This window comes from Microtus pennsylvanicus, chromosome 20, assembly GCF_037038515.1.
Source record: "Microtus pennsylvanicus isolate mMicPen1 chromosome 20, mMicPen1.hap1, whole genome shotgun sequence".
Classification (NCBI taxonomy): domain Eukaryota; kingdom Metazoa; phylum Chordata; class Mammalia; order Rodentia; family Cricetidae; genus Microtus; species Microtus pennsylvanicus.
In genome coordinates, this window is record NC_134598.1 from 9198667 (window position 1) to 9226103 (window position 27437).

The following is a 27437-nucleotide window of genomic DNA, read 5'->3' on the forward strand; positions in this document are numbered from 1 at the left end:
CGTGGTTAAGAGAGGACCTGGGCTCAGTTTTTAGCACCCGTACCACAGCTTACAACCACCTGTAACTCCAGTTCTCGAGGATTTGGTGCCCCATTCTAGCCTCTTGAGGGCACCAGGCACGCACACGGCACACAGACATACGTGCTCGCAAAACACTTATAAACACACACACACAAACGCTTTTTAAAAAAAAGCAACAACATAGCCGTCATTGGATTTATTTTATTTTAAAGGTATCTGTGTCCACCAAGTAAATACACACTGGGATTTGTGCAATTTGGTCTGTCTTCCACGCTGGCATGCAACATTTTGGCAGATGTGGGTGGGCGGGCCAGGTGGCCCTCTTGGTGACCTGGCTGTCTGAAGGGGATGCGGTGAACGGAAGGAGGGAGAGTGTGGTGAGAAGTTCCTGGTAAAGGGGCTGTTTCTGGCTAACATAAGCAAGTAGTATTCCCTTACATAGTGCCGAAGAGAAGGCTGTGGAAGGATACGCCACCCCTCCCGTCGTCTGCTCTGCTGTGGACACTCAACGTTTCCTTGTGTTTGGAAAGAATCGTCTGGTGGCAAGCTTACACAAACTCCCTCAGATTCTCAGGTGTTCCGCTGGCACGGAGTCACAGACAGGATGCCGTCTTCCTCCTTTGCCCACTGGGTCCGAGACAGTGACTCATATGTCCCACCTGTTGTCTCTTTGGAGTTGTGGTTTCAGGGTAGGGAAACCACATTGGACCCCTCTTGAAAATAAGGGATTCCTACACGCTTAGGGCTATTTGGGGCCCTTCAACTAATTGAGCATATTTGCCCTGGGGGCGGGGAGGAGTAGGAAAAGATAAACTTCCCAAGCTTGAACTATTTATCATTTGGGGTTTTTCCTGGTTTTTGCAGTACCAGAAAAGATGGGACCCTTAGCTTTGTCACATTAAGTATCAAAGGCCAGTGCAGAACCCCTGAGCCACCACCAAAGCCCTGGCTTACTTTTTACGCCTTCCTACATAAGACTGACTTTGAAAAACTGAAGACCGCCGCTCTGGACTTCCCCCACACCGCTCTGAGGCTGTCTTCATCTCTGCCATTCTTTAACAGGTAAAGAGCAGAAACGTCCCCTTGGAGGAGTCACAACCACTACAGCCCCCGTGTACCAGCTGCCGTCCAGCCATCCACAGTCTTGCCTCCAGCTCTGAAGCTGGCAGACAGGGCACACCCTTCTGTCGCGGTGGCCTGGTCTCCCACCCCGGGGAAAGACCGGGTATCTGGATGCTCGGCTGTATTGCTTGGCTTAGCTGGGTGGTGACCTTCATTCCTGCAGTTATCCGGAAAACCACCTTAGCCGATGGGAGGAAAGGACCATCTGAATTAAAGTAATGTCCCCTCGACTGCTGGAGAGGAGAGGACCTGAGTGCTGAGAACGGCTGTAGGGAGGGGACTAGGTTCAGGCCTTCTGCCTCTGTTACTTCTGAAAAATCTCATCTGTCCCTTTCCTTTTTCTTCTTTGTTTTGTTTTGAGACAGGGTTTCTCACCGTAGCTCAAGCTATCCTGGAACTGACTCCATAGTCCAGGCTAGCCTCAAATTTAGCAGTTTTCCTACCTCGGCTTCCTGAGAGCAACACTCGCAAGTGAAAGCCACCATCCCTGGCTTTTCTTGTGAGGTACTGGGGGTCAGAAGCGCGGCTTTTTCATGTGCTGGGGAAGCTGTTTCCCCTACGCCGTATCTCCTACCCCTGCCCCATCTTTAAAGTGCACTTAGTACCAGATGGAGATTCCCAAAGGAACTCTGTGCTGGGGAAGAAGGCATGTTGGGAAAGAGCCAGACTCCAGCTCGAAGGGAAGGCGGCTAGAAACAGCTGTTACGTCAGTGAACTGGAAGCCCCAAACCAGAGTCGGAGGTGGGAAGCAAGTGCAGCCCAAAAGGGAGAAAGAATGAGCTCAAAACTTCAACCCGAGGGCACTGCGATAGAAAAACACATGGTAGCCCTCAGCCTGTCCACGCCCCAGACCCAGGGAACCCGCCGCTCTAACTCCGCTTCCTTGTAACTATTGGCCCAGACAGACGAGCGGCCCTTTCTCAGAGGTCCGCCTTCTCAACTTTTCAGAATATAGTTTTTAAGTCAACTCTAAGTTCTGGTTCTGATAGCTAGAGTAGAAAGTATCAAAAGAGGTTTGGGCCAGGAAGGGAAAGAGTCCCTTGAACAGTCCGTGCTCTCAGTTTGGGGGAGAAGGCAGCAAAAGGCAGACTTCACAGGTCCGAAGTGAACACCCACAATCTCCTGCCTCAGGTGAAGGGAGGATGGGGGGCAATTTAGCAACCCTTCTGCTGGGTCCTCCCCTGTGCTCTGTGTAAAGAGGGGGGGTGTTCTGTTTCTCTCTTTTCGTAGATGCTAAGACATTCTTCTGCTTAAGGCTTTGTATGTACACTGTGTGTGTATGCATGTACATGTGTGTTTGTGAGCGAGAAGGAGCGTGCTCTCCTAGTTCCCGCGTTTCCGTGATCATCTTGTGACCTCTACTCGGTGACTAACATCACTCGGTGTAAGAAACAAGCATATGGAAGAAAGAAGAAGACACTCCCCTCCTCCCTAATGCTGAACGAGGAGGGGAGACTATGCTTACAACCTGCTAAATACATCACCAGCTACTGAGAGAGAAGAACAGAGGAGACGCAGCAGCAGCAGCAGCAGCTTCTGGTATATAGATACAGAGTACAGAGTATGAGGGAGGAGACATCGACAGTCCAACAACACGGGCTGGGGAGGGAGCTAGTATCAGAGACCACAGGTTTTGCAGCATGCTGAGAGAAGAGGCCTCAGTCCCTCTTAGAAACTGGGGAAGAAAGAGAAAGAAGGCATGAGGAGCCAGCCGGAGCCCAGGCTCTGTGTCAGAACAGACAGTATTGGCACACACATTGGTTTACAGTTCTGTCCCTTTAACACCGACAAGCCAACCCCATCCACCCCCACTCTCAGCCAGACCAACCCCTGCTTCTCCATCCCAATTCTCCCAGCATCCTCTTTCTCCATTCCAGTTCTCTCTTTCCTATGCTTTTCTGCCTGGACCAAACCTGGGAGGTGCCTGGCCTGGTACAGCCCAGCAAGAGACTGGCCATTTGCTCTCGATCCTAGTCCGCAAGGATCTGACATGGACAACAAAATAGGTCCCACTGGCCACCTGGGGTTTAAAGCAACCATGACAGGAAGCCTGGGGACACCAGGAACAAGGGGGTGGGGAAACTCCTGGCAAGAAGGAGGCATGGAAGCTGGAGGGGTTGGAGACTGGAGGCAGTTGGTTTTCATTTTCAGTGAACAGTATGGAGAGGACCAATGTCACTAGCTAGAGGGACCAAGAGTCAGACAGCAAAGTCTTTGGTAGCATATGCAGATCTAGGAATAGTACACAAGAATAAAGCAGACATCGTGACAAGAGGCATCTTAGCTCAAAGCATCTCCATGTGTCTAAGGTTATTTTATGGTGGAGGCGGAGGCTTGATGGGATGTTCTCCCAAGCTCTCCTGTTGCTGTAGCTGTTGGCAAGCTTATGCAATTTTTCTAAATGTGTGAGCTACCCCTAGTGGTGGAAATCAGTACTGCAGTTACCGCCAGAACTGAAGGGTAGCGCCAAGGTACATGAGAGGTCAGGGTTGGAGGTAACCTCCATAAGGGAAAGCATGAACTGATGTGTGATTTGGGGTTCTTAGTAAATCCTTCTGTTTGTTGTTGATACAGGATCTCACTAACCCATAATCCTCCTGCCTCTGTCTGAGTGCTAGGACTATAGGCTTGTGCCACTGTGCCAGGCTAAGCAGAAGTTGAAAAGTTTTGAGATGGTTTAAGAAAAAATAAAGAGGGGAGGTGCTGGGGAGATGGCTCAGTCATAAGGTGCTTCTGTGTAGGGAAGAGAACTGTGTTCAGATCCCCAGCACACACATAAAACCAGCACTGGGGGACAGAAACAGGCAGAAAGGGGGGTAGGGGTGGGGGTGAGCGACCAGCAGTCCAACCAGAACAGCAAGCTCCAGTTTCAGTGAGAGACCTTGTTTCAGAAAATAAGGTGCACATACACACACGGGCGCGCGCGCGCGCGCGCACACACACACACACACACTATAAAAAGAAAAGAAACAGAAGAGGCATGGCCAGACGGGAAGAGACCAGGGCCAAAGAGGGGAATTGCCTAGGCTACCTGGAAGTGCAGATATGTAGCCAGGAATGGGAGTTAGCTGGCTGCTGTCTCTTGGTGGAGAGGGAAAAGCTTGGCCTGGTCCTCAGCCTCGTAGCCGCATGGCAGGTCACTCCTGGAGAAAGACACACACGTCAGAAATGGTCCTGCCTAGGAGATAACCACGGCAGGGCAGGAAAGATGCGTGCTCCTCCCAAACTAAGGACCTGCCCAAGGTCAGAAAGTTCCCCAAAGGTAGGAGAGAAAATACCAGTTACCAGGCATTCTTCCCCAGGAGTCCTAATGAGTGGGAGGGGCTTAGACCTAGAGTGGGGAGGAGCTTATACCTGGAGTGGGAGGAGCTTATGCCCGGAGCGGGAGGGGCTTGTGCCCGGAGTGGGAGGGGCTTAGACCTGGAGGGGATAGCGGCTTGGGGGTGGGGGATGAGCCTCATTTCCTCCTCCCTCCCCACAAGACTCCAGGGAAGCCCAAAGGGAGAAATGTTATTCACTTTTTCTGGTCCCACCAAGAGAAGCCCAGGTTAGTGGTGTCTGGGTACCTGTTGTCGTTGATATCTGTGGCATTTCCTGGAGAGACCACCATTGAGAGCACACAGTTAGAAAAGGCTGATGCAAGGAACAGACTCCACAAACCCTTCCCATGGGGCACCCTATCCTCAGTTACACAAAGCTGTACCCATGGGGCCCGAGCATTTGGAGGCAGAGGCAGGTGCATCTCTGAGTTCCAGGCCAGCCCGGTTTAGGCTGGACATCTACATAAGACTAAGGCTCAGAGAGTGGGCCCAAGTGGATGCCCCTATCCTCCCCACCCTTCCTGCCCTGAACCAGGAACGGGATGCCGGGCAGCAACCACTCTAAGCAAGTGCCCTGCCACTGGCTCCATTCCTGGCATTATCTTTAATCTGATGTCCTGGTGTGGACAAGGGTCTGTTAGTGTCTGCCATAAACAGCCCTCAATTTGCCCCAGGGACCCCATAGACTGGATTTTTGTCACTCACCATTGTCCATGTTGGCCTTCTGGTAGGAAGCTAAGGGGCCACCGGATGTGGCTCCGTTGCTGGCACAGGAGTTTGCAAAGCTGGAAGGAACAGAATAGAGACACAGCCTGTATTCTAACCATTCTGAGGACCACCAGGCCCACACTTCCAGTCCATCCCTGGGAAGGAAGCAGACAGTCTCGGAGATGGGGAAGAGAGCACCCATCTCCTAAGCACGTGTGGAGAGCTGAGAAAAGGGTCAGAAGTCACGTGACAGGAAAATAATTAAACTTAAATAAGCCAGAGCTGACACCACCCTGTCAGACGGCCTGGACCGGAACTCCAAGCCACACCCATGGTCACTCACTACAGATCTGAGGTGGAGCTAGGTGCAGACTGCAGGTGCAGGTTCTGGTAGTTCTGGAAGAGATTGTTGGTGTAACTGATACACTCGGGGCTCCGGGTGCCATAGGGGTTGGTGGGTGAGGAGGCTGGGTAGTGGCCAGGCCTCACAGGCTTAGCTACAAAAGAGAAGACAAGAACTGTGAGGAGGCTGTTGGTTACCCTGTGTTTCCTCTGGTCCCTAAGGGCAACCCCAGCAAAATGACTTTACCATCCTCTGGCAGGAAGGTTAGGGCTAGAAGCAAGCACTGAGGAACTGGCTGGATTTGCTCCGGGTAGGAGATGGTCTCGCCTACTGGCATTCACTCACCAATCTGGGCAGAATGGCCCCGCTTGCCGGAGCTCTTGTACCGCACGGCTTCCTTGATGCGGTCCACTTCCTGCTGGTACCGGCGCTTGTCCTTCATGGCGCCCTCCTTGGCCTCCTTCAGTGCACCCTCCAGGGCCTTAACTCTCTCAGCCGTAGCCCTAAGTCGTTTTTCCAATTTAGGAAGCTCACAACGCAGATCTGCATTGTCACGTACCAGCTGTGGAGTGAGCCAGACAGAAGAAGCCGAGAGAAAAGCCATGACCCAAAATAGAGTCGCCCAGTGGAGTGTGGGGGTTGAGCGCGAAGAGAGAGGATAAAGAAAAATCAGGACCGTGTCATTTCCTTGAGAGACCTTCTCCTTCCTTCCCTTTAGGTAATACTCAGTTCTATTCCGTTCCTTCCTGCTTCCTACAGCGTTTTTCTAGGCGAAAACCTCCTCCTATAGCCATATCTCAGGTTCCATCCCCCTAGACAATCCCCTCCACTGTAGGTCACAGCCTGTGCGGGGCAACAGCTCCAGGGCCCCAGTGGGGAGCAGCAGGCTCTGAGCATGCAAACAGCAGCAAAGCAAGAGCACGTGACAGGGTGGGCATGGCTGAGCCGTGCAGGTGAGTGGGGTGCAGAGCAGGGGCGGAAGCTCGAATCCGGGACCCCCTCACAGCCACACACGGAGTCTCCAGGAAGGAAAGAAAATGTTTGCGATCGGATCGCACAAACATTTGTGCTCGTTACCTTCGCGTCCGAGGACCTCCCGGGCCAATCTCCCAAACCCCACTTAAATTAAACTGGAGTGTGATAGCAACCACTTTGCAGCCAGAGAAAGCCCATAGATCCTCTGGCAGGGTCTGCACTATGACGGGGGGGGGGGGGGGGGGGGGCACGACTTGAGACTACTAAGGGGCAAGGTCTTGTGAATCAGGAGTGGGGGGTGGGGTGGCTGGGGGCAGTCAGGCTGTTCAGCATAGCAGAGAACACAGTGGGGAAAGGGACAGGCGAGAGCTAGGACCTCTGTTCAGCTGTAGGCATTTAGGCATTATCAGGTCACACTGTACTGCTGGTTTAGGTTAACTGGTTAACTGTGGCATCACTGAATTTCAACAACCCTACTTCCTGCATAGACTTGCGTCATTTGTCCTGTCTGTCCTTTAGGGGAGCGATATTTGGAGTTTGGGACTTAGAGCAGAAGCAGGGGATTTGAGGAGGGAAAAAGGAGGCAGGCAGAAAGAGAAGGGAGAAAGAAAGGTAGGATGGGAGGAGGGAAAGAGGGAGGGAGGGAGAGAAGGAGGGAGGGATGGGAGAAGGAAGGAAGGAAGGTAAAAAGACGGGGGTCATACTATGTAGCCCCGGCTGGCCTAGAACTCACTACATAGCCCTGGCTGCCCTCAGACCCTAGCTTCTCAAGCGCTCGGATCACAGGCCTGTGCCGCCATACTTTGCTATGTACTGGGGTTGAGCTTTATGCAAACCCTGCAAGGACTCTCAGATAGGCCACGCCCCCACCTGCGGTCTTTTATTTTATTTTTTTTAATTTCCACGCTGTCATTAAACTTTTCGGTAAAGGTGTTTTACCACTTCACAGTAAGATAAGGAAAGATAATATTTTAGCCCTCAGCAGATCCAAACCCAAACCCAGCAGGCTATGCCTAAGTCGGGTTTGGTAAGTTTTCAAAAGGATGCACTTTACTGAGTCTTTCCTGTGTGGCCTGGGCACCACACAGGCTGGGAGGAAAAGGTGAGCTTGGCTAGTGAGCGTGTGGCTAGAGGAGAACTTGGGAGGGAGGGGATGAATTAGGCTGGACTTGCTTTATGAATCAAAGAGCCCGACCAACTGTTAAGTGGTTGGCTCCTTGACGTGGCCGCGGATGCTTCTGCTGTGGACACCCCAAACATTTCCTGTCCTTACTCCTCTGCATCGCCCTTCCACCCACCCAGCCAGCCCATACCTTGGAAACCCAGGCTTCCAACTACAGAGCAGCGGCAATGGCAAGCAGGGGACAGAGAGGCAGCAACTCAGTGCAGGGGTTCTGACCGGCCCCCACTGGCCTGGTTGGGTCATGTGGAGAACCTCATTTAATGTCCTGCATACCTGCCCCAGGTAGGCAAATGGAGTTGTTGCTGTTGTTTGCTAAGAATAAAGCCCAATTACCTTGAATTTCTTATATCCCTGAAGTCTGGAACTATTATACCCTGACCCCAGCCCCACCGTAGTGCTAGAGATTACCCTGTGGGGCTGTGTGCAGGCTAGGCAGAGTTCTGCTCAGTGCGACCTCACAGCCCTCCTCTGAAGCTATAGCCCCTGTGCCTCTTCCACACAATTCAGCCTCTTTAAGCAAAGATGGGCTGAAACTTTGAAGAAGGGAGAATGGGCACAGAGCAGCGGTCAGTGTGCGTGTGGACCCAGATGAGATGCCAAGAAGGGAATCAGAGAACCGGAAGAGAAAGCTAAGGACTGCCTGCTTCCCCAATCCAAGCGGCCTTTCAGGATTTGGCTATCACAGGGGCCTGGCCTCGGCTTCTGAACACTTACCTGTTTGTGAACTTTTGTAAGCTGTTCCAGGTTGTTCTCAAGAAAGGAGATCTTCTGTTTCTGGGAGTGAATCCCCCCACTGTCCTCGGGTTCCATTTCTGCACTCTGGTTAGAGGGAAGGGAGGGAAGATATGGCTGGCCTGACCCAAACCCACCCCACAGGGGACAGAACTGGAGAACCCGGAGTAGGGGAGGAGGCCACAGGGTTGGTGAGACTTGAGGACGGCACTCACTTTCTTGACTCGAGTCGTGACGTCTTGAACGAACAGCTTGCGAAGGTTGTGGAGGGTCTGGAGTTCCCGGGCCTGCAAAGGATAATTCAAAATTGGGGCTACTGAGTCTGCCTTCACCTCCACAATGGTCTACGGTCTATAGTCAAACAGTCTGTTACAATCTGGGCCACAGACTGCGGTGAGGGGGGCAGGAGAAACAGAAGGAAGAACTGAGGAGGACTGGCGTCGCCGCCTCTGTTGGTTTGTCACAGGGGGGAAGCCACTCACAACTGTCTCCTCCAGCCCCTTGAGGTCCTGCTTGGACTGCTCATGTCGCTCGTACAGAAATCTGTAACAAGAGAAACAAGGGGAGGGATGGACAAGGAAGACCCCTCAGGATCTCCTTTCCCTACAGTTCATTTTATCTCTGCCGTTGTTCCTTACAAAGATTACTCGTGTTCTCAATGCAACCATCAGAAAGGAATATGTAAAGAGAGCTAGGAGGTAATTTTGTGAAAAGCTGTGATTCTGTTATTTACAGATAAAATTCAGGTGTTCATTATTGCTAACTCTTTTTTATGCATGTAACATAGCCACGTGCTAAGTTTCTTGAGACCATACCATACTGCTTCAAAGCCTGATTTTCATACTAATCACCCTGGCGGTCCTGGAACTCACTCTGTGGACCAGGCTGGCCTTGAACTCTGCCTCCAGAGATAGGCCTGCCTCTGCCTCCAGAGTGCTGGGATTAAAGGCATGCGCCACTACACCCAGCCTGGCTAGCAGTCAGGCTGCTGATCTCCTGGCCTTTCTCCCCACCCCTTCATGCTTGCTTCCTGTGACTGTCCTCACAAAGGCCACCCGAGCATCCTGCATCTCTGCGCCACCTGTCTGCATCAGTTCCGGCCCGCCCGCCAGTCCACCCGAGCATCCTGCATCTCTGCGCCACCTGTCTGCATCAGTTCCGGGCCTGCCCGCCAGTCCATCCGAGCATCCTGCATCTCTGTACCTGTCTGCATCAGTTCCCAGCCCGCCAGTCTACCTAAGCATCCTGCATCTCTGCGCCTGTCTGCCTCACAGTTCCCGGCCCGCTCGCCCGCCTGCCAGCGAACGCCTCACTCACGTCAGCTCCTGCAGTTTGGCGCTCTTCTCGTGCTCTTCGTTCTTCAGCCTCTCATAATCAGCCTGCAGCTTCTCCAGCTCCAACTGCAGCTTCTGGTTCAGGCTAGGGAGGGCGGGGGCACAGAAGAGATGAGAGACACGGGAGAAAAGGGAAGTCCCGCCTCTCACACATCAGTCTAAGGATGTCCCAGTGAGACTTGATGCTCCTGCCCTTAGGTATGGTTACAGACACCGGCTATGTTTTCAGGTCAGCATGGGACCCTGAGTACTCCAATTACAAAAGCCTCGAGGACAGGCTAATTCCTTCTTGGGTCTTTTTTTTTTTTTATTTGATTTGGTTTTTATGTGTATGGGTGTTTCGTCTGTCTGTGTGTCTTTGTGCTACATGTCTGCCTGGTACTTGAGGAGGCCAGAAGAGGGTGTTGAATCCCCTGGGACTGAAGTTACAAATGGCTGTGGGTTACTATGTGGGTGCTAGGAATTAAACCCAGGACCTCTGGAAGAGCAGCCAGTGCTCTCAACCACTGAGTCATCTCTCCAGACCTTCCTGAGTCTCTTGAAGTTGGGCTCTGAAGTGTGTCATTGTTGAGGAAATGACCTTGGACATTAAAGATCCTGAAGGATCACTGGAGTGGCTAAGGCGAGATGAGGGGACTGGAGGGACACTGGAGCCACCCCTAGGACCCTTACTCTTTAAGCTCATCAATGGTCCTCTGCTTCTCATTGATCTCATCCCGGAGGCGGGCCAGCTGCCGGTGATGGGCCTCACGGTGATTCTCCATCTGCAGCTCCAGGGCCTTCTGCAAAGGACCCAAGCCTATGCTCAGAGCCAGCCTCTCCAGCTGACAGTCAGCACAATCCTGGCCTTGCCAAACACACCATCCCCACAGCATCCCGGCTCACCTTCACTTCCTCTGCGTCCTGTGTGTCCGGTTCCTTGTCTTTTAGGGCCACTTCATGCACAGTTTCTAAGCGAAAGAGAGGAAGACAGCTTCATGATGGCAGAGCTCCAGGCCACAGGGGATGGGTGTCTAGGGACATTCTGGGTTGGGACAGTCCAGTGTGACTTATCAGGGATGGAGGACAACAGAGGGTCTGTGGTTTGTGCACAACAAGCTACATGCAAAGCCAGGCTACATGTTAAGAAGCACATGAGTTGAAACTGGGAACTCAAGCCAATGTCAAGCGAGAGGCTATCAGGTCTCTTCTTCCTGATAGTGTATAACTTTGCTTCCCAGTCCCTTCTGGGACCTCATCTCCAAGGACGGCTGGGATAGACCTGGGAGGGCCTCACCCTGCGCCTGAAGCTTGGCTAGTTCATCGCTCAGGGAGTCATAGGATTCTTCCAGGTGCCGTTTCTTCAACTCCACACTCTGCATGTATTCCGTAAGCGAACGGATCTTGGCCTCATGCTGGTAAGAGAAGGTGGATGGCAGAAAGGAAACGGAGGGTATAAGGGTCCCACGCTGTGAACTGCAGCCGCCCCTACCCCTGCTGCACTTCCTACGAGGATTCGAGGTCAGGGTCCGTTCCTATGGAGACTCTTCCTTCAGACAATCAGGTCAAAGGATAGTACCCCCCGAGTTTCACCTCTTTGGTCTGGATCCTCCCCACCAGCACCCCAGATGTTCAGTCTTTGATCCCCACTGACCCAAGACACTGACATCAAGGTGGGCATTGGGAGGATTTCATTTTGTTTTTTTGAGACAGGGTTTCTCTGTGTAGCTCGGGCTGCCCTCGAACTCAGAGAACCAACATCGGGCCGGGAGCTTTCCTACACCGCAGAATAGCCTCTCTCACTCTTGGGCGCTCATCCTCAGACGCTCACCTGTGAGATGAGCAGCTGGCAGGATGACAGCTCCCTGCCAGTCACCTCCATCTTGCGGTGACATTCCACCTGCAGGTTCTCCAACTGCCGACACCGCTTCACCACAGACTTGACCTCCGATTTGATTTTGCTGATGTAGAGTCGGGCCACGGTGAACTCCTCTTCGATGGCCCCGCTGATCTCCACTGGCTGAGGGTGGGCAGAGGGGGGAGAGCTGCTTCTGAGGCAGAAAGGGTGCATCTACATCCTTCACCCTTTGCCTGAATCACACGCCTTTGCGGGTACTCAAGGAAGCCCCGGTTCCTGAGTACCTTTTGACAGCCTGTGCTGGCTTGTTTTGTGCCAGCTTGACATGAGCTAGAATCTTCATTGAAAAAAAAAATGCCTCCATAAAATCCAGCGGTAGGCAAGCTTGTAAGGCATTTTCTTAATTAGTGATTGACGGGAGAGGGCCCAGCCCATTGTGGGTGGGGCCATCTCTGGGCTGGTGGTTGTGGGTGCTATAAACTGGCTAAGGCTGTCAGTAAAGCAAGGCTCTTCCGTGGCCTCTGCATCAGCTCCCGCCTCCAGGTTTGCCTCCCTGTCTTGGCTTCCCTCAGTGGACTGTGACTTGGAATATGTAAGCCAGACAGACCCTCCCCTCCCACCCCCATCGCTTTTGGTCACAGTGTTTCATCACAGCCATTGTGGCCCTAAGACAAGGCTCCTAGCAACTAATGTTTCACTTCGAAGTCTCCTCTGACATTCAGAGGCTGGATCCGGAGAGTCTTCCCTCCACCTTAAACATCAACCAGTCTTCTTTGGTTTGCTACATTGCCCTTGCCAGCCCCAAACCCCTGGGATTACATGCTTCGCCTGTCTCAGCCTCCCGAGGACTGGCATTACAGCTGCACGCCCTATTCCCAGCTGGACTTTCTTTTGTGGATAACCCCACACAGGTCTTTTTTTTTTTTCTTTCTTGGTTTGGGTTTTTGTTTGTTTGTTTTTCTAGACAGGGATTCTGTGTGTAGCCATGGCTGTCCTGGAACTCGCTATATAGACCAGGCTGGACTCAAACTCACAGAGATCCGCCTGCCTCTGCCTCTGAGTGCTGGGATTAAATGCATCTTGCACCATCATCACCCGGCCTCCAACAGGTATTTTTCTTATGCATAGATGTCATCCCCCACCCTCTGTGTCACCTCTAGATCTTGCCACAGAAATCTCTCTCTGTAGTCTGTGTGTGAACCCTTTAGAATGTGTCTTCTCAGTTGCTCTATAATTCTCTGTATTTCTGTATCTGAGGCACAGCCCCTTCTTTTGTTAACTTAAAAAAAATGGATCTTGCTTGCCCAGACTGCCCTAGAACTCTTGTTTTCCCTGCCTCAGGCTCCCAAACGCTGGGGTCACAGGTGTGTGACAGCACATTTGGCTCTGGGAAGGGGACGTATCAAGGCTCTTTGACCCGCCTTCCTCAGTACCCCAGAAGGATGGGCTGTCCCACCATGTCTCTCTCTCCAGTGCCCAGAGCACAGAGCAAGAGCACCCTGAACAACACCGCCTTCTCTCCCGACTTACCAGCTTAATCTCACCGTTGCCCACGATGACACTAAACTCGCTCAGGTCCTTCATCAGCCCATTGAGTACCTCAGCAATCCGTTTCCGCTGGTGTCCACTGACCTCCTGGAGTCGCTGTAGCTCAGACTCCAGGGACAGCATGGTGGCCTAGGGACAGCCCCTAAGGTCACTACCATTGCCATCCTCCTGCTCCCCTTCCCAGCTTCAGCAGAGCCTCTCATATCATGTAAGACTCTGAGGGCTTCTATGGAGAGAATACAGACCCTGCAGAAGCCTCTGGAAGAGAGAAGGGCAAATTGCAGAGGCAGGGCAGGGGAGGGCATCAGCACACTGGACACCTGTGCAGGAGGAGCCGTACCGCACAGTGGCGGGAAGCAGAGGTGTTCCCAGGTTAGGGCGCCCTCGGGCTACTTGCCAGCCACTTACCACCTTCTGGGACAGCTCGTCCACCAGCAGCTGGTTTTGCTGGCTCTTCTCTTCCACCTCCTGCGACTTCTGGTCGTAGTTGACTGCCAGCTCCTCCAGGGCCTGCAGGACTTCCTTCACCTCGTCCTTAGCAGCGTCGTTCTCTGACTGCAGGTGGCTCAGCTCCCGCTGGACCTTCTCATTGTCTCCCCGAGTAGACACCAGCAGCTTTGAGGAAGAGGCAGAGCGTGTGAGAACACACTCGGTCAGGGATTGCCTCTTGAGCCCCTAGGTCTATGAGAGCTGAATTCCCACACTCGCCTGGCACACGCTTAAAGTATGAATCAGGGAGATGTGAGCATCAGGCTTCATTATCCAAAATGGAAAAGCACCTGGACGCCATCGTCTGGACCGCAAGAATAACCTGGCTGGCTACTATGTAGCAACAACTAGGCTTGAACTCTTTTTAGTTACTTTGTTTGTTTTTTCAGACAGGGTTTCTCTGTGTAGTCTGGCTGTCCCGAAACTCACTATGTAGACCAGACTGGACTCAAATTCAGAGATCCACCTGCCTCTGTCTCCCAAGTGTTTGGATCAAAGGCATGCACCACCAATGCCTGTGTTAGCCTTGAACTCTGATCTTCCTAACTTGACCTCCTAAATTTCCAGATTACAAGTATTTCCATGTGTCATTAGTCAATAAAGTAGAATGCCACCCACTTTTTTTTTTAAATAAAGTTTCATGTATCCAAGTCTTTGTAGCTAAGAATAACCTTGAACTTTTATCCTCATTATTGGCGCTCAGCAGATTACAGGTGTGTGCTACCTCATCTGGTTTACTCTGTGCTGGGGATCAACCACCCGGCTTCATGCTAAGACCACACTCTGCCAACTGAACATCCACACCCTCAGCCCCTCACTCTAGCTGTTACCTCTTCCTGGTCCAGCATCTGCTGCTTCAGCTTCTCAATGAGCTGGCTCTGCTGGTTGATCTCATCGTCCTGTCAGAGGCGAGAGGGGATGGTAAGGGACTACTTCGCCCATTTTAGAGTGCTGGGACCAGAGGAAGAAGCGAGATCACAGAAAAATCAGAGTGCTGCTTTGAGTTGGGAAGCTTGCATACCAAAAGGAAGGCAGAACTTCACTTTGCAATTCCTTTGGGACAAGGGCAGTACCCAGCAAAAGTCTCCATGTTCACATCCTTAGCCTAAACCCTCATGGTAGCATTCCAGTCTGGTCACATCATTTAAAAGCATTAAAAAAAAACTAATGAAAAATTGGGGTACTTCTTGAGACAGGGTCTCATGTACCTAAGGCTGGTCTTTAACTCTACATGTCTCTGTAGCTGCAAATGGCCTCGAACTCTGATCCCTGTCTCAGCCTAACAGGTGTTGGGATTATAGGCATGTGCCACCTTGGCCAGGACCTCTGTGCATGTGTGTATTGAGACAGGGTCTACCATGTAGTCCAGGCTGGCCTAGAAGTATATTGGACTCAAATTCCCAATCTTCCTGTCTTCCTGCCTCAGTCTTGTGGTACTGGGATTATAGGTAGGAATACCACACCTGGCTTAAAAGCAAACTCTCTCTCTAAATATATAGATGGATATGTGTGTGTGTGTGTGTGTACAGTGTTTACTTTTTACATTATTATTTTTATTATATATATGTATGTATATGTACTATGTCTGCCTATGTCTGTGTACCTGCAGTGCCAGAAAAGGACATCAGATCTCCTAAAACATGAGTTACAGAAAGTTGTGAGCTGCCATGTGGGTGCTGGGAATCAAGCCCAGGTCCTCTGAAAGAGCAGGCAGTGCTCTTAACTGCTGAGCCATCTCTCCAGTCTCAAAAGCAAATGTTTATCCATAACAACCAAATACATTTTGATAAACGAATTCTCAGACATAGACATCTATTTAAAAGAAACTTTCTCAGACAGTTTCCAGGCTGGCCTCAAACTTCCTACGAGGCTGAGGGTGACCTCGATTTCTGATATGCTGCCTCCACTGTGTGCTGGGATTACAGGCATGTGCCACCATGCCTAGTATTATATGGTGCTGAGGATTGGACTTAGGGCTTTCTTTGTGTACGCCAGGCAGGCGCCCTACCAACTAAGCTATACCCTTAGCCCTAAACAGATATTGTTATGAAGAATTGTTAAAACTATGTGATGTAATGCCAACTAAAAAAACCCGAACTGGTCAGGATGCTGGCACCTAGGAGGCTGAGCCAGGAGAACCAAGAGTTTGGGCCTCACCTAAAATATGAGACTATCTATAAGAAAGGAAAATAAGATGCAAATCACCTCCCCTGTATACCTCAGTTACACAATGCACAAAGAACAGTAAGATATTAGCAGCGTTATCTCTAGATAAGAGCTGATCAGTCTCTTCCATTTTCTTCTGTTTTTAAAACTTATTTTCCACATCATAATGGTGGCACAAAGCAATGTTTTAAAAAATTACAGTGTTCTTGTGTTTGTGTGGTGTGTGCATGAGCGCATGTGTGTGCCCCGATGCTCATGTGGGGCTAGAAAACAACATGTGGGGGGTCGGTTCTCTCCTTTAGGTCATCGGGCTTGGCAGCAAGCACCTGTCCCTGCTACTGAGCCATCCTGCCGCCACAAGCGAGCCTGTCACCCTGCCCAACTGCCTGCACCTTGTCGTCAAGCTGCTTGTAGAGGCGGCGGATCTCTTCCTCATACTTCTGCCTCTCCTCGGGTGCGATGCGGACCACGATGGATGAGTTGTCATTCACAGGAGTCTCCTCACACAGCTCGGCTCCCAGAGCTGAGTCCTCCCCAGCCAGGCGCTCGGTCTCAGGCACATTCTCTCCTGACAGGGACAGAAGGAAAGAAAAGACAGTGTGATGGCTGATATTACCAACTTAACAGCATCCAGCATGAGACAAAGCTCTGGATGTCTATGAGGGCGTTTCCACACTGAGTTAGTTCAAGTGGGCAGATCCGCCTTAAACGTGGGCAGCACCGGGCAGGTCCACCTTAAACGTAGGCAGCACCGGGCAGGTCCACCTTAAACGTGGGCAGCACCGGGCAGGTCCACCTTAAACGTAGGCAGCACCGGGCAGGTCCACCTTAAATGTGGTAGCACCATTCCATGACTGGTGTCCAGAGGAAAAGGAAGTCACAAGTGGAACACCAGCTCTCATCTGTTTCCTGACTGCAGGTGCCACGTGGGCAGCCACCTCAGGCTCCTGCACCCTCAGACTGTGAGCCAGAGTAGACGCCCTCGCCCTTAAGTTACTTCCCTTAGGTGTCATGTCACACAGCACTGAGAAAAGTGGCTACAGGTGGAGAAGAGACAGCCTCATGCTTAAATCCATTCTCCCCGAGTCCTCAGAGCCAGGATCTGCAGGCCCTCAGGCCTCTCCATCTTTGGAGGATCTTGGTAGATAATCAGTTTCTTCACAACTGTTCCTCTGCATTTCTGGAAACACAGCCTCGCTTCCTAGAGATTGTTGCTGGCCCTAAACACTCCCAGACTAGGCTGTTCCTAAGCCACACATCTTACTTTACCTCCCATGGGGGTGGGTGCAGAGGATCCCTCTCCAAACATTGCACCACCACTGCCTCTTACCCCCATGGGGTCCCTCTCCAAACATTGCGCCACCATTGCCTCTTACTGCCATGGGGTCCCTCTCTAACCATTGTACCACCGGCTGCCTCTACTCCCATGGGGGTCCCTCTCTAACCATTGCGCCACCGACTCAGCTCGGCCTCCAGCTTTGCGATGGTCTCTTTCTGGGCCTTGGTCTTCTCCTTCTCCTTCTCGTATTTCTTCTTCCATTGCTCAGCCGTCAGCTCCAGATTCACTGAGGCAGTATTCTTAATAGTCTTTGCCCTGAGTTGAAGAAAAAAGAAGCAAAGATGAGACTCACATTGTTCTCTGGTGACGGGGTGGGGATGGTAAGGGATATGACCTGGGACCCCTCTGGGGACCCCGACACTGACCGCTGCCCAAACATCAGGGTAGACTTTGTCTCCGCGTCATTGTAGCTGGACGGTGAGCAGCAGATGAACATGGTGGTCCTACAGTTTCCTCCCAGGGAGTCCTGAAGAATCCGCGTCATTTTGCTGTCACGGTACGGCACGTAGCTTTTCTAGAGCAGGAGACAGACCACAAATGAGGGGAACAGAGGCTAGCGATTCTCCCTGGGGACTGAACAGCCATGGACTGGGGCATGAGATGGAGAAGAGGTTGAGGGGTGGCGGTGACCTAGGGAACACTTACAGTGCCCTCAGCCAGGGCGGAGATCACGTTTCCCAGGGCCGACAGCGACTTGTTGATATTCTTGGCCTCGTCCAGCACAGCCCCCTCTGCTCCGGTCTTGCTGACCTGTCAGGGAGTTAGGAGACAAGCATGTCGGGAAGAGCCGAAACACTGTTTCCACTAGGAAGAGCCAAGCCCAAAAAGAGGGATGCTCAGCCAGGATCAGAAAGAACCTTCCTGTCCAAATCAGGAGCAGAAGGAGACGGAGCACGAGCAAGGACCTCAGGACCGCGAGGGGTGCACCCACACACTGAGACAATGGGGATGTTCTATCGGGAACTCACCAAGGCCAGCTGGCCTGGGTCTGAAAAAGCCTTGGATAAAACCGGACTCGCTGACCATAGCGGACAATGAGGAATACTGAGAACTCAGGAACAATCGCAGTGGGTTTTTGATCCTACTGCACGTACTGGCTTTGGGGGAGCCTAGGCAGTTTGGATGCTCACCTTACTAGACCTGGATAGAGGTGGGTGGTCCTTGGGCTTCCCACAGGTCAGGGAACCCTGATTGCTCTTCGAGCAGATGAGGGAGGGGGACTTGATCGGGGGAGGGGGAGGGAAATGGGAGGCGGTTGCGGGGAGGAGGCAGAAATCCTTAATAAATAAATAAATAAATAAAAAAGAAAGACCCTTCCTGCATTCCCGTGAACTCTCTTGCAGACGCCCCGACCATGATAGTATAGATAGGTTATATACTATCATTTATATGAGATATTCAAAGCCAGAGGGTAAACCAGTGGTTTGCAGGGGATGGGTGGGTGGGGAAAATGGGAAGTAACCATTGGGTAATAAAAAACGTTCTAGAACGTGGCAGTAGCGACAGTGAAGGGTCTTGAGAGGAAACTAAACCCGCTGGATTGTTTGGGAGTGAGGGCTCCGAGACTCACTATGTAACCCGGGCTTGCTTGATACTCATGTTCACCTTGTTCCGGCCTGACTTCAGGGTTCCAGACATGACCACCACGCCCGACTCAGGATTGTTCTGTGTTTTGTGTTTTGCAGGTGCACAGACGCGCAAAGGTCAGAGGTCAACTTGGGTGTTGCTCTTCAGAAATTGTCACCTTGCTTTTTAAAATATTTATCTATCTATCTATCTATCTATCTATCTATCTATCTATTTATTTATTATGTACACAATATTCTTTCTGCGTGTATGCTTGAAGGCCAGAAGAGGGCACCAGACCTCATTACAGATGGTTGTGAGCCACCATGTGTGGTTGCTGGGAATTGAACTCAGGACCTTTGGAAGAGCAGGCAATGCTCTTAACCGCTGAGCCATCTCTCCAGCCCCCACTTTTTTTTTTTTAGTCAAGGTCTCTTGATGGGACAGGGAATGTTCTGGTTAGCTATGCTAGCTGGCCAGCGTGTCCCAGGACCTGTCTCCACCTCCCCGGTGCTGGAACTACAGGCATGCGCCACCATGTTCTGGTTTTACATGGCTGCTGTAGACTGAACTCAGGTCCTTCTGCTGGCAAAGTTAGCACCTTAGCAATCCCCCAGCCAAGGTGGCTCGTCCAGGCTAGTCAGACTCCTATGTTGTTAAGGATGAACTTGAACGTCTGATCCTCCTACTGCCATCCCTCAAGTGCTGGGATACCAGGCATGCAGCAGTACATCCTGCTTTACATTGCTAGAGAGACATCAAACGCGAGGTCTTAGTCCTGCTCAGATGGCACTCTACCAAAGAAGTATGCTCCCAGCCCTGGATTATAAATGTGTGTGTGCCTTTGTGTGTGTGTGTGCGCATGTATGTCTATGGTATGACATGTGACAGGCTAAGGGAAAGCATAAGCATGTCATGGCATGTGTGTGGTCAGAGGGTAACCTCAGGTGTATGTCACGGCATGTGTGTGGTCAGAGGACAACCTCAGGTGTATGTCACGGCATGTGTGTGGTCAGGTGTATGTCACAATATGCATGTGATCAGGTGTATGTCACAGCATGTGTGCATTCAGAGGACAACCTCAGGTGTATGTCATAGCATGTGTGCAGTCAGGTGTATGTCACGGCATGTGTGTGGTCAGGTGTATGTCATAGCGTGTGTGGTCAGGTGTATGTCATAGCGTGTGTGCAGTCAGGTGTATGTCACGGCATGTGTGTGGTCAGGTGTATGTCATAGCGTGTGTGGTCAGGTGTATGTCATAGCGCGTGTGCAGTCAGGTGTATGTCACGGCATGTGTGTGGTCAGGTGTATGTCATAGCGTGTGTGGTCAGGTGTATGTCATAGCGTGTGTGCAGTCAGGTGTATGTCACGGCATGTGTGCGGTCAGGTGTATGTCATAGCGTGTGTGGTCAGGTGTATGTCATAGCATGTGTGCAGTCAGGTGTATGTCACGGCATGTGTGTGGTCAGGTGTATGTCATAGCATGTGTGCAGTCAGGTGTATGTCACGGCATGTGTGTGGTCAGGTGTATGTCACGGCATGTGTGCGGTCAGGTGTATGTCATAGCGTGTGTGGTCAGGTGTATGTCATAGCATGTGTGCAGTCAGGTGTATGTCACGGCATGTGTGTGGTCAGGTGTATGTCACGGCATGTGTGTGATCAGGTGTATGTCATAGCGTGTGTGCAGTCAGGTGTATGTCACGGCACGTGTGTGGTCAGGTGTATGTCATAGCGTGTGTGTGGTCAGGTGTATGTCATAGCGTGTGTGGGGTCAAAGGACAACCTCAGGTGTCGGTCGTCACTTTAAGGCTGGGTCCCTTGGCTGCTCACTCTGCACACAGCAGCTCCCCCTAACTGTAGGAGCCCTAGAATTGCAGACCCGAGGCACCTGCCTGGCCTTGTGTGACTTGCGGAGATCTGAGCTCAGGTCCCCAGGCTTGCCCAGCAAGTGCTCCACCTTTGAGCCATTTCCCTGGGAATTAGTTTAGTGGTAAAAATATTTGCTTATTACTGTGCCATGGGGGAGCGGGGGAGGGACGTACTATCTGCCTGTTCCTCCGGTGTTGTGCTGGGAGGAAAGGAGCATCACCACCACTAACAGCCAAATGTGTTTTTTTTTATTTAATTTTTGTTTTTTATTGTTTGTTTGTTTTGCTTTGTTTTTGTTGTTTTCTGGCTTTTGAGACAGGCTTTCTTTGTGTAACCCTGGCTGTCCTGGAACTCATCCTGTAGACCAGGCTGGCCTTGAACTCACAGAGATCCACATGCCCGTGACTCCCAAGTGCTGGGATTAAAGACCACTACCCAGTCTCAAATTTAACTTTTAGAAAGGCAAACCTTCCCCCAAGGATTCCTTTTCAGCCCACCCCCCACCTTCCCCAAATTCCCAACCTTCTCGCTCCCGGCCAGGTCCACAAGGTACAGCTTCCCGCTGAGCTTCTGCTCAGTCTCTATGTTCTCCTGCTTGATGTTGATGAGGAAGATGCTATGGCTCCGAGAGCTGTGCTCGTTCATATCTGCAGGAACAGGGAAGCAAGGTCCTCTACCTACCAACCCCTGCGGCGCTGCAGCCCTTGGCCACGTGCCCGCGGGCTGTCACCCCACACCCCTCCCCGGCTACCACTCCACCCCCCACACCCTCCCCAGAGAGAAAGGGCCCCCTAGGACCACCCCTGCTGTGCCATCTCCTAGGCAGCAGGTTACACAGGCAGGAGACCCCTGCTCCCCCTGCTTGCCCCCGGTGGGCACAGAAGAGAAGCCAGAAGACCTCCAGACCCAAGAGCTCTTTATCTCCCCACTCACTGGTGACAGCTACGTGGCGGTTCGACTTCCCTTCGTCGATCACATCCAGAATCTCCTCTGGGCTGGACACAAAGCGTTCGGTACAACCCTGTCGGAGGAAAATTGCAGGGACCATATGTTTTGATCTTTAGATTAAGCTGCCCGCATACCACCCAAGTGACCTGTCAGGAGACTTCCAAGCCCCTTTGGGCACCTCTTGCTCATCCACCATCTGGGTTGCCAACCTGTCCTCCCTCACACAGGCTCTTGGTGCCCCAGTGGCATAGGCAAGAGCCCAGCCTGCTCTTACCTTGACAAACGGCACCCGATTTTTGTCTTCGTGCACAGACAGGTTTGTCTTGGTCACTGAATCAAGACAGAGCAGGGTGAGTGAGGCCAGCACACCTGGACCCACCCCTAGATACCCTGCAGGCATGAAGACTTCACGGCGGGACACACACACACACACACACACACACACACACACACACACACTCCAAAGGCCATGTTCACAGGGAAGCACCCTTCCTCCCCTCCTCACGAGACTGTGTCTCTTTTCTGGCTCCGTACATATAATGGCTGAGCCCTAAGCTAGTTCATCTCCTGACTCCCCCAGGCTTTGGGGAATTGTTATTCTGTAGCAAGGGGACTGAACCCAGACTCCCTGCTAGGAAAGCCCTTGACCTCCTGCCCTATATTCCCCCCTTCCTCCTCCAGTCTCTGTTTTTGTTCTATTAATTAGGGGTTGAAGTAAGGCCTCTCTCTTGCTAGGCAGGCTCCACCACGCACCTCCATCCCAGCCCTTTTCATTTTTTTTTTCCTTTTGAGACACAATCTCGCTAAGCTGCCAAGGGGGAGGGCTCAAAAAAAAAAAAGATCACAATCCTGTCTCAGCCTCTGAGTAGCTAGGGTTCCAGGCTAGCATTCCCATCCCTGACTGAAACCCTGTGGAGGAGCAGAGCTTAGGCCTCTGGTGTGAAGAGATATGTCCTGGATGCCCAACCACAACCAGACTCCAGCTAAAGGTGGTCTCTCCGTCCTCAGGCTCCTCACAGGCCTTTACCCACTGAGCCCAAGTACTCACCATCCAAAAGGTCTCGGATCTTATCCAGGTAAATCTCAAAGTAAGAAACCTGGTCGGGAAGAAAGTGGATGATGTGAGATGTTCTGTTGTTGATGTTTTAATTTTATTTTTATGTGAATGAGTGTTTTGTCTGTCTGCATGTCTGTTCATCATATGCATGCATGGTGCGAGAAGAGCCCATCGGATCCCTGGGAACTGGAGTTAGAGAGGGTTGTGGGTCACCAGGTATGCGCTAGGAATTGAACCCGGGTCCTCTGGAAGAGCAACCAGCATTCTCAACCTCTGAGCCCTGAGAAGGGGTGATCTTAAATCTGACACAGGAATCCCAACCAATGTGATTCTCTCAAGGAGGGCAGTGGTTGGGAAAGTGCAGGAGAAGACATCTCAGAGAGAAGTCAAGATAACCAGAGTGGGGAGTAATGCTTTAGCTGGTTCACTCTAGGCTTTTCCATCTCTGGGTCCCCAGGAGTCGTGTGCTGATCACCTTGATGTGGAACTCCAGGTTCTCATCCATGGAGTAGATGTGGTTGAAGATGTCTCGAGCAATCCGAGGAATGATTCCCATCAGCTGAGGGTCATGCAGCTTGCCCTGGGGAGTCAAGGCATAGCAGAGTAAGACTCAGGACGAGACAACGCCGAGGTGGGCAGGGGACACAGAGGCAAAGAGGGACATGAAGAGCACCCTCAGTTAGGAGATGGTCACCGCCATGTCTGCCTTCGAATGGAAGCTGATAACTGAGCAGCCTTTGGACTTCCATTGCTGGTGCTTCTCTGGATCAAAGGAGGACAACCGGGGTCACAAGAGGGAGGGAAAGTGGGTGCCTACAGGGGTTCCTCTAAACCTCCCTACCACACTGCTCATTTTATCCTCCAGAACCTTCTGCCTCTGATTCAGCCCACCCTCAAGTCCCGATCGCCCCCAGCAGTGATTCTTTGATCTTCTGTGAGCCTTCCTAGCACCTCTCAAGCCCCCAGTCAGAACTCTCACCTCCATGGTATGTGTTTTCCCTGAGGACGTCTGCCCATAAGCAAAAATTGTGCCATTGTAGCCAGCAAGGACATCTGGAAGAGAAGGCAGAGAAAGAGATCTGGTGTGTGTAGGGGGGTGGCGGTGGCGAGCATGGAAAAACGCATTCAGGAGAGATGTCTTTTACCTTTGACGATCTGCATGGCACATGCATGATAAACTTGCTCCTGAGTCGTGTTTGGGGGGAAGACACGGTCAAAGACATAGGGCTTTCCCTGGAGGGGAAAGAACACAGCCATCAGCAAGGAGTGTGAGATGGAAGAGGGCCCCGCAGACCTTTCCATCAGCCTGCAGAGGGCGTCCCACTCCGGAGCCCCTGGCGGGAGAAGCGGTTCACATCTGACAGCGGGAGGGGTGCTGTGTGCTCGGGTCACTAGGGAGTGCCTTGCAGTGTAAGGAGGTCCTCATCTGGATGTGAGATCCTAGCACTCCGCTAACCCTAACACCTTCCTGGGGAAAATGGAGAGGGAGGAATTATTATCAGTGAAAAGAACTTCAAAGTTTAAAAGTGCCTTTCTCTGCAGGGCTGTATGTCTGATACAGACCTTCAAGATACACTAAGAAGGGGGCTGGAGAGATGGCTCAGAATCCAGGAGCATATACTGCTCTTGCAGACGACCTGTGTTCAAGTCCCTGCAGCCACACAGCGGCTCACAAGAGTCCTTAACTCTGTTCCATGGGATCTGGTGGTCTCTCCTGGCCTCTCCCAGCATGTACAATACACTCACACATGTGTAAAACACTCACAAACATGCAATACACTCAAATACGTATAAAACACTCACATACATGCAATACACTCATGTGTAAAACACACACATACGTGCAAAACACTCATCCATGAACTTTTTTTTTTCCTTTTTCAAACCAGGGTTTCTTTTTGTAACAGCCTTGGCTGTCCTGGAACTCGCGCTGTAGACCAGGCTGGCCTTGAATTCACAAGATCCACCTGCCTCTACCTTCTGAGTGCTGGGATTAAAGCTTGTACCACCACCTGGCTCATAAAATTTTTTTTAAATATGCGAAATTGGTTACACAGGTGTAGACTGTTCTCTGGGGTGTGAGGAAACACGCATACACCATACAGAAATATGGGCCTACAGGCCTCTGTGAAGATACAGGCACAGTTCCCTCGTTTCGAAAGAAATATATGAAATCAGAAATGGGGATGCCCGGTAAGGAACATGGCTTGGGAGAGCACTTGTCTGCCATGACGTTCACAGGACTGGCGGCAGACAAACTGGAGCAGGGCCTCAGACCCACAAGTACTGGGCCAGCCTAGGTCATGTGCTGCAGAATGTATATCCAGAGGGCTAAGCTTGCTTTATTTTATTTTTAAAAGAGATTCCTTTCTTTTTTAAAGATTTATTTATTGGGGGCTGGAGAGATGGCTCAGAGGTTAAGAGCATTGCCTGCTCTTCCAAGGGTCCTGAGTTCAATTCCCAGCAACCACATAGTGGCTCACAACCATCTGTAATGGGGTCTGGTGCCCTCTTCTGGCCTGCAGGCATACACACAGATAGAATATTGTATACATAATAAATAAATAAATATTTTAAAAAAAAGAATTAAAGAAGAGCTGGGTGGTGGTGGCGCACGACTTTAATCCTAGCACTCGGGAGGCAGAGGCAGGCGGATCTCTGTGAGTTCGAGGCCAGCCTGGTCTACAAGAGCTAGTTCCGGGACAGGCACCAAAGCTACAGAGAAACCCTCAAAAAACCAAAATAAATAAATAAAAAGATTTATTATGTATATAGTGTTCTATCTGCATGTACACCTGCAGGCCAGAAGAGGGCGCCAGATCTCATTACAGGTGGTTGTGAGTCACCATATGGTTACTGGAAATTGAACTCAGGACCTCTGGAAGAGCAGGCAGTGCCCTTAACTGCTGAGCCATCTCTCCAGCCTCAGTCAAATAATTTCTAATCATATCTAGGGTCTTCTCTCTGCTGCCATCAGTGACAGGTTTTCCAGCTGTGCCTCCCTGCCAATCAGTCTTATCTGTTAAATTGTTTCATTAGAGTCTACATGTGTCCATCTGAAATGTGAGCCCCTAGGTCCACCCGTGGCAGAGTTTGGGAGATGAACTTTAACAAATTAACAAAAGCCCCACCACGTCCCCCAAAAGGAAGGTAGCTCAGCTAGAGTCAGACAGACAGCGACACGCACTCTCTCCAGTTCAGCACGCGCACACCGTGTTACTCTGGAAAGAGAAACGGGGGAGACACGTTCTATTCTTTACGCTTTGTCATTAGTGCTCGTGTTTATTTGTTATTTTGGCTTTTTGATGTTTATTTTTGAAGTTCTGGTTGGCCTGTAACTCATGATGCAGCCCAGGCTGGCCTGTAACTCATGATGTAGCCCAGGCTGGCCTGTAACTCATGATATAGTCCAGGCTGACCTGTAACTCATGATGTATCCCAGGCTGGCCTGTAACTCACGATGTAGCCCAGGCTGGCCTGTAACTCATGATGTAGCCCAGGCTGAACTGTAATTCATGTTGTAGCCCAGGCTGGCCTGTAACTCATGATATAGTCCAGGCTGGCCTGTAACTCACGATGTAGCCCAGGCTGACCTGTAACTCATGATGTAGCCCAGGTTGGCCTGTAATTCACGATGTAGCCCAGGCTGGCCTGTAACTCATGATGTAGCCCAGGCTGGCCTGTAACTCATGATGTAGCCCAGGCTGGCCAGTAACTCACAATGTAGCCCAGGCTGGCCTGTAACTCATGATGTAGACCAAACTGACCTTGAGCTGGCAGCAACTCTGCCTCTGGCTCTCAAGTGTTGGGATTACAAAACATAGCCTTGATTATATTCCTTTTTTTTTTTTTTTTTTTTGGTTTTTCGAGACAGGGTTTCTCTGTGGCTTTGGAGCCTGTCCTGGAACTAGCTCTTGTAGACCAGGCTGGTCTCGAACTCACAGAGATCCGCCTGCCCCTGCCTCCCGAGTGCTGGGATTAAAGGCGTGCGCCACCACCGCCCGGCTCCTTTTTTTTTTTTTAAAGATTTATTTTAGTCAGGCTTGGTGGCACACACCTGTGATATCAGCACTAGGGAGGCAGTGGCAGAAGGATTTCTAAATTCTACAGCGTGAATTCCAGGACAGCTAGGGGCTACACAAGAAATCTTGTCTCAAAAAATAAAATAAAAATTGAAAGACTTGTTTTATTTTGTCAATTACGTGTGTGTGTATGTATGTGCACACGGAGTGCAGGTGCTCAAAGCGTCCAGAAGAGGGCATCAGGTCCCTTGAGCTGGAGTTAGGGCCTTTTGAGCTGTCAGTCATAGGTGCTGGGAACAGAGCTCGAGTCCTCTGCAAGGCAGTGTATGCTCTCGACCACTGAACCATCGCTCCAGCTCTATATTATTCAACGTAAAAGTATTTCATTTAATATGTTCTAATGTCTCATAGCTACATACTCTATAGCTGAAGATGCCACGTACTTTGATTACAGGGCATATAGAAATCAACCCCAACCCACCAGGAAACTTCCTCCCTGCTAGCTAGTTTTCCTGCTAAAAGGCTCCCTGGGGGCTTCTGGAGGAGAAAACACGTCAGTGTATTGAATCTCTATGTTACAGTTCCGACCTGCCAGGTAACGTGTGCCCACTGCTGCATCGGAGACACGGCTGTCACCAGGTACACAGCCTGGTCTACAGAGTGAGTTCCAGGACGGACAGAGCTTCACGATGAGACCCCAGGGCAGTGGTACCTGACCTGTGTGTCGAGATCCCTTTGGGATCTGCGTATTAGATATTTACATTATGATTCATAACAGCAAAATTACAATTACGAAGTAGCAATGAATAATTTTCTGGTTGGGGGGTCACCACAGTGTAAGGAACTGTAATAAAGGGT

General features: G+C 51.2%; 1 protein-coding gene across 2 annotated transcripts in view; it reads right to left on the minus strand.

Annotated features, from left to right (window-relative positions):
• Positions 1–202: 202 nt before the first annotated feature.
• The window catches only part of Kif5a (kinesin family member 5A), a 43101-nt gene continuing 15866 nt past the window's right edge, over positions 203–27437 (minus strand). The window contains exons 2-29 of one of the 2 annotated variants that reach the window (XM_075954064.1): positions 23703–23790; positions 23537–23610; positions 23033–23137; positions 22549–22597; positions 21775–21830; positions 21486–21573; positions 21075–21199; positions 17763–17867; positions 17483–17631; positions 17224–17372; positions 16171–16346; positions 14443–14511; positions 13532–13738; positions 13106–13252; positions 11549–11737; positions 11015–11132; positions 10624–10688; positions 10411–10520; positions 9722–9823; positions 8887–8947; positions 8620–8691; positions 8387–8491; positions 5860–6076; positions 5515–5668; positions 5169–5248; positions 4710–4737; positions 4175–4286; positions 203–2818 (exon numbers count right to left, since the gene is read on the minus strand). In XM_075954064.1, coding sequence (XP_075810179.1) covers positions 4208–4286; positions 4710–4737; positions 5169–5248; positions 5515–5668; positions 5860–6076; positions 8387–8491; positions 8620–8691; positions 8887–8947; positions 9722–9823; positions 10411–10520; positions 10624–10688; positions 11015–11132; positions 11549–11737; positions 13106–13252; positions 13532–13738; positions 14443–14511; positions 16171–16346; positions 17224–17372; positions 17483–17631; positions 17763–17867; positions 21075–21199; positions 21486–21573; positions 21775–21830; positions 22549–22597; positions 23033–23137; positions 23537–23610; positions 23703–23790 — 2967 coding nt within the window. In that variant the 3' untranslated portion in view covers positions 203–2818; positions 4175–4207. Of the gene's footprint in view, positions 2819–4174; positions 4287–4709; positions 4738–5168; positions 5249–5514; positions 5669–5859; positions 7824–8386; positions 8492–8619; positions 8692–8886; positions 8948–9721; positions 9824–10410; positions 10521–10623; positions 10689–11014; positions 11133–11548; positions 11738–13105; positions 13253–13531; positions 13739–14442; positions 14512–16170; positions 16347–17223; positions 17373–17482; positions 17632–17762; positions 17868–21074; positions 21200–21485; positions 21574–21774; positions 21831–22548; positions 22598–23032; positions 23138–23536; positions 23611–23702; positions 23791–27437 lie in introns of both variants that reach the window. The other variant, XR_012908597.1, reaches the window with a different exon arrangement.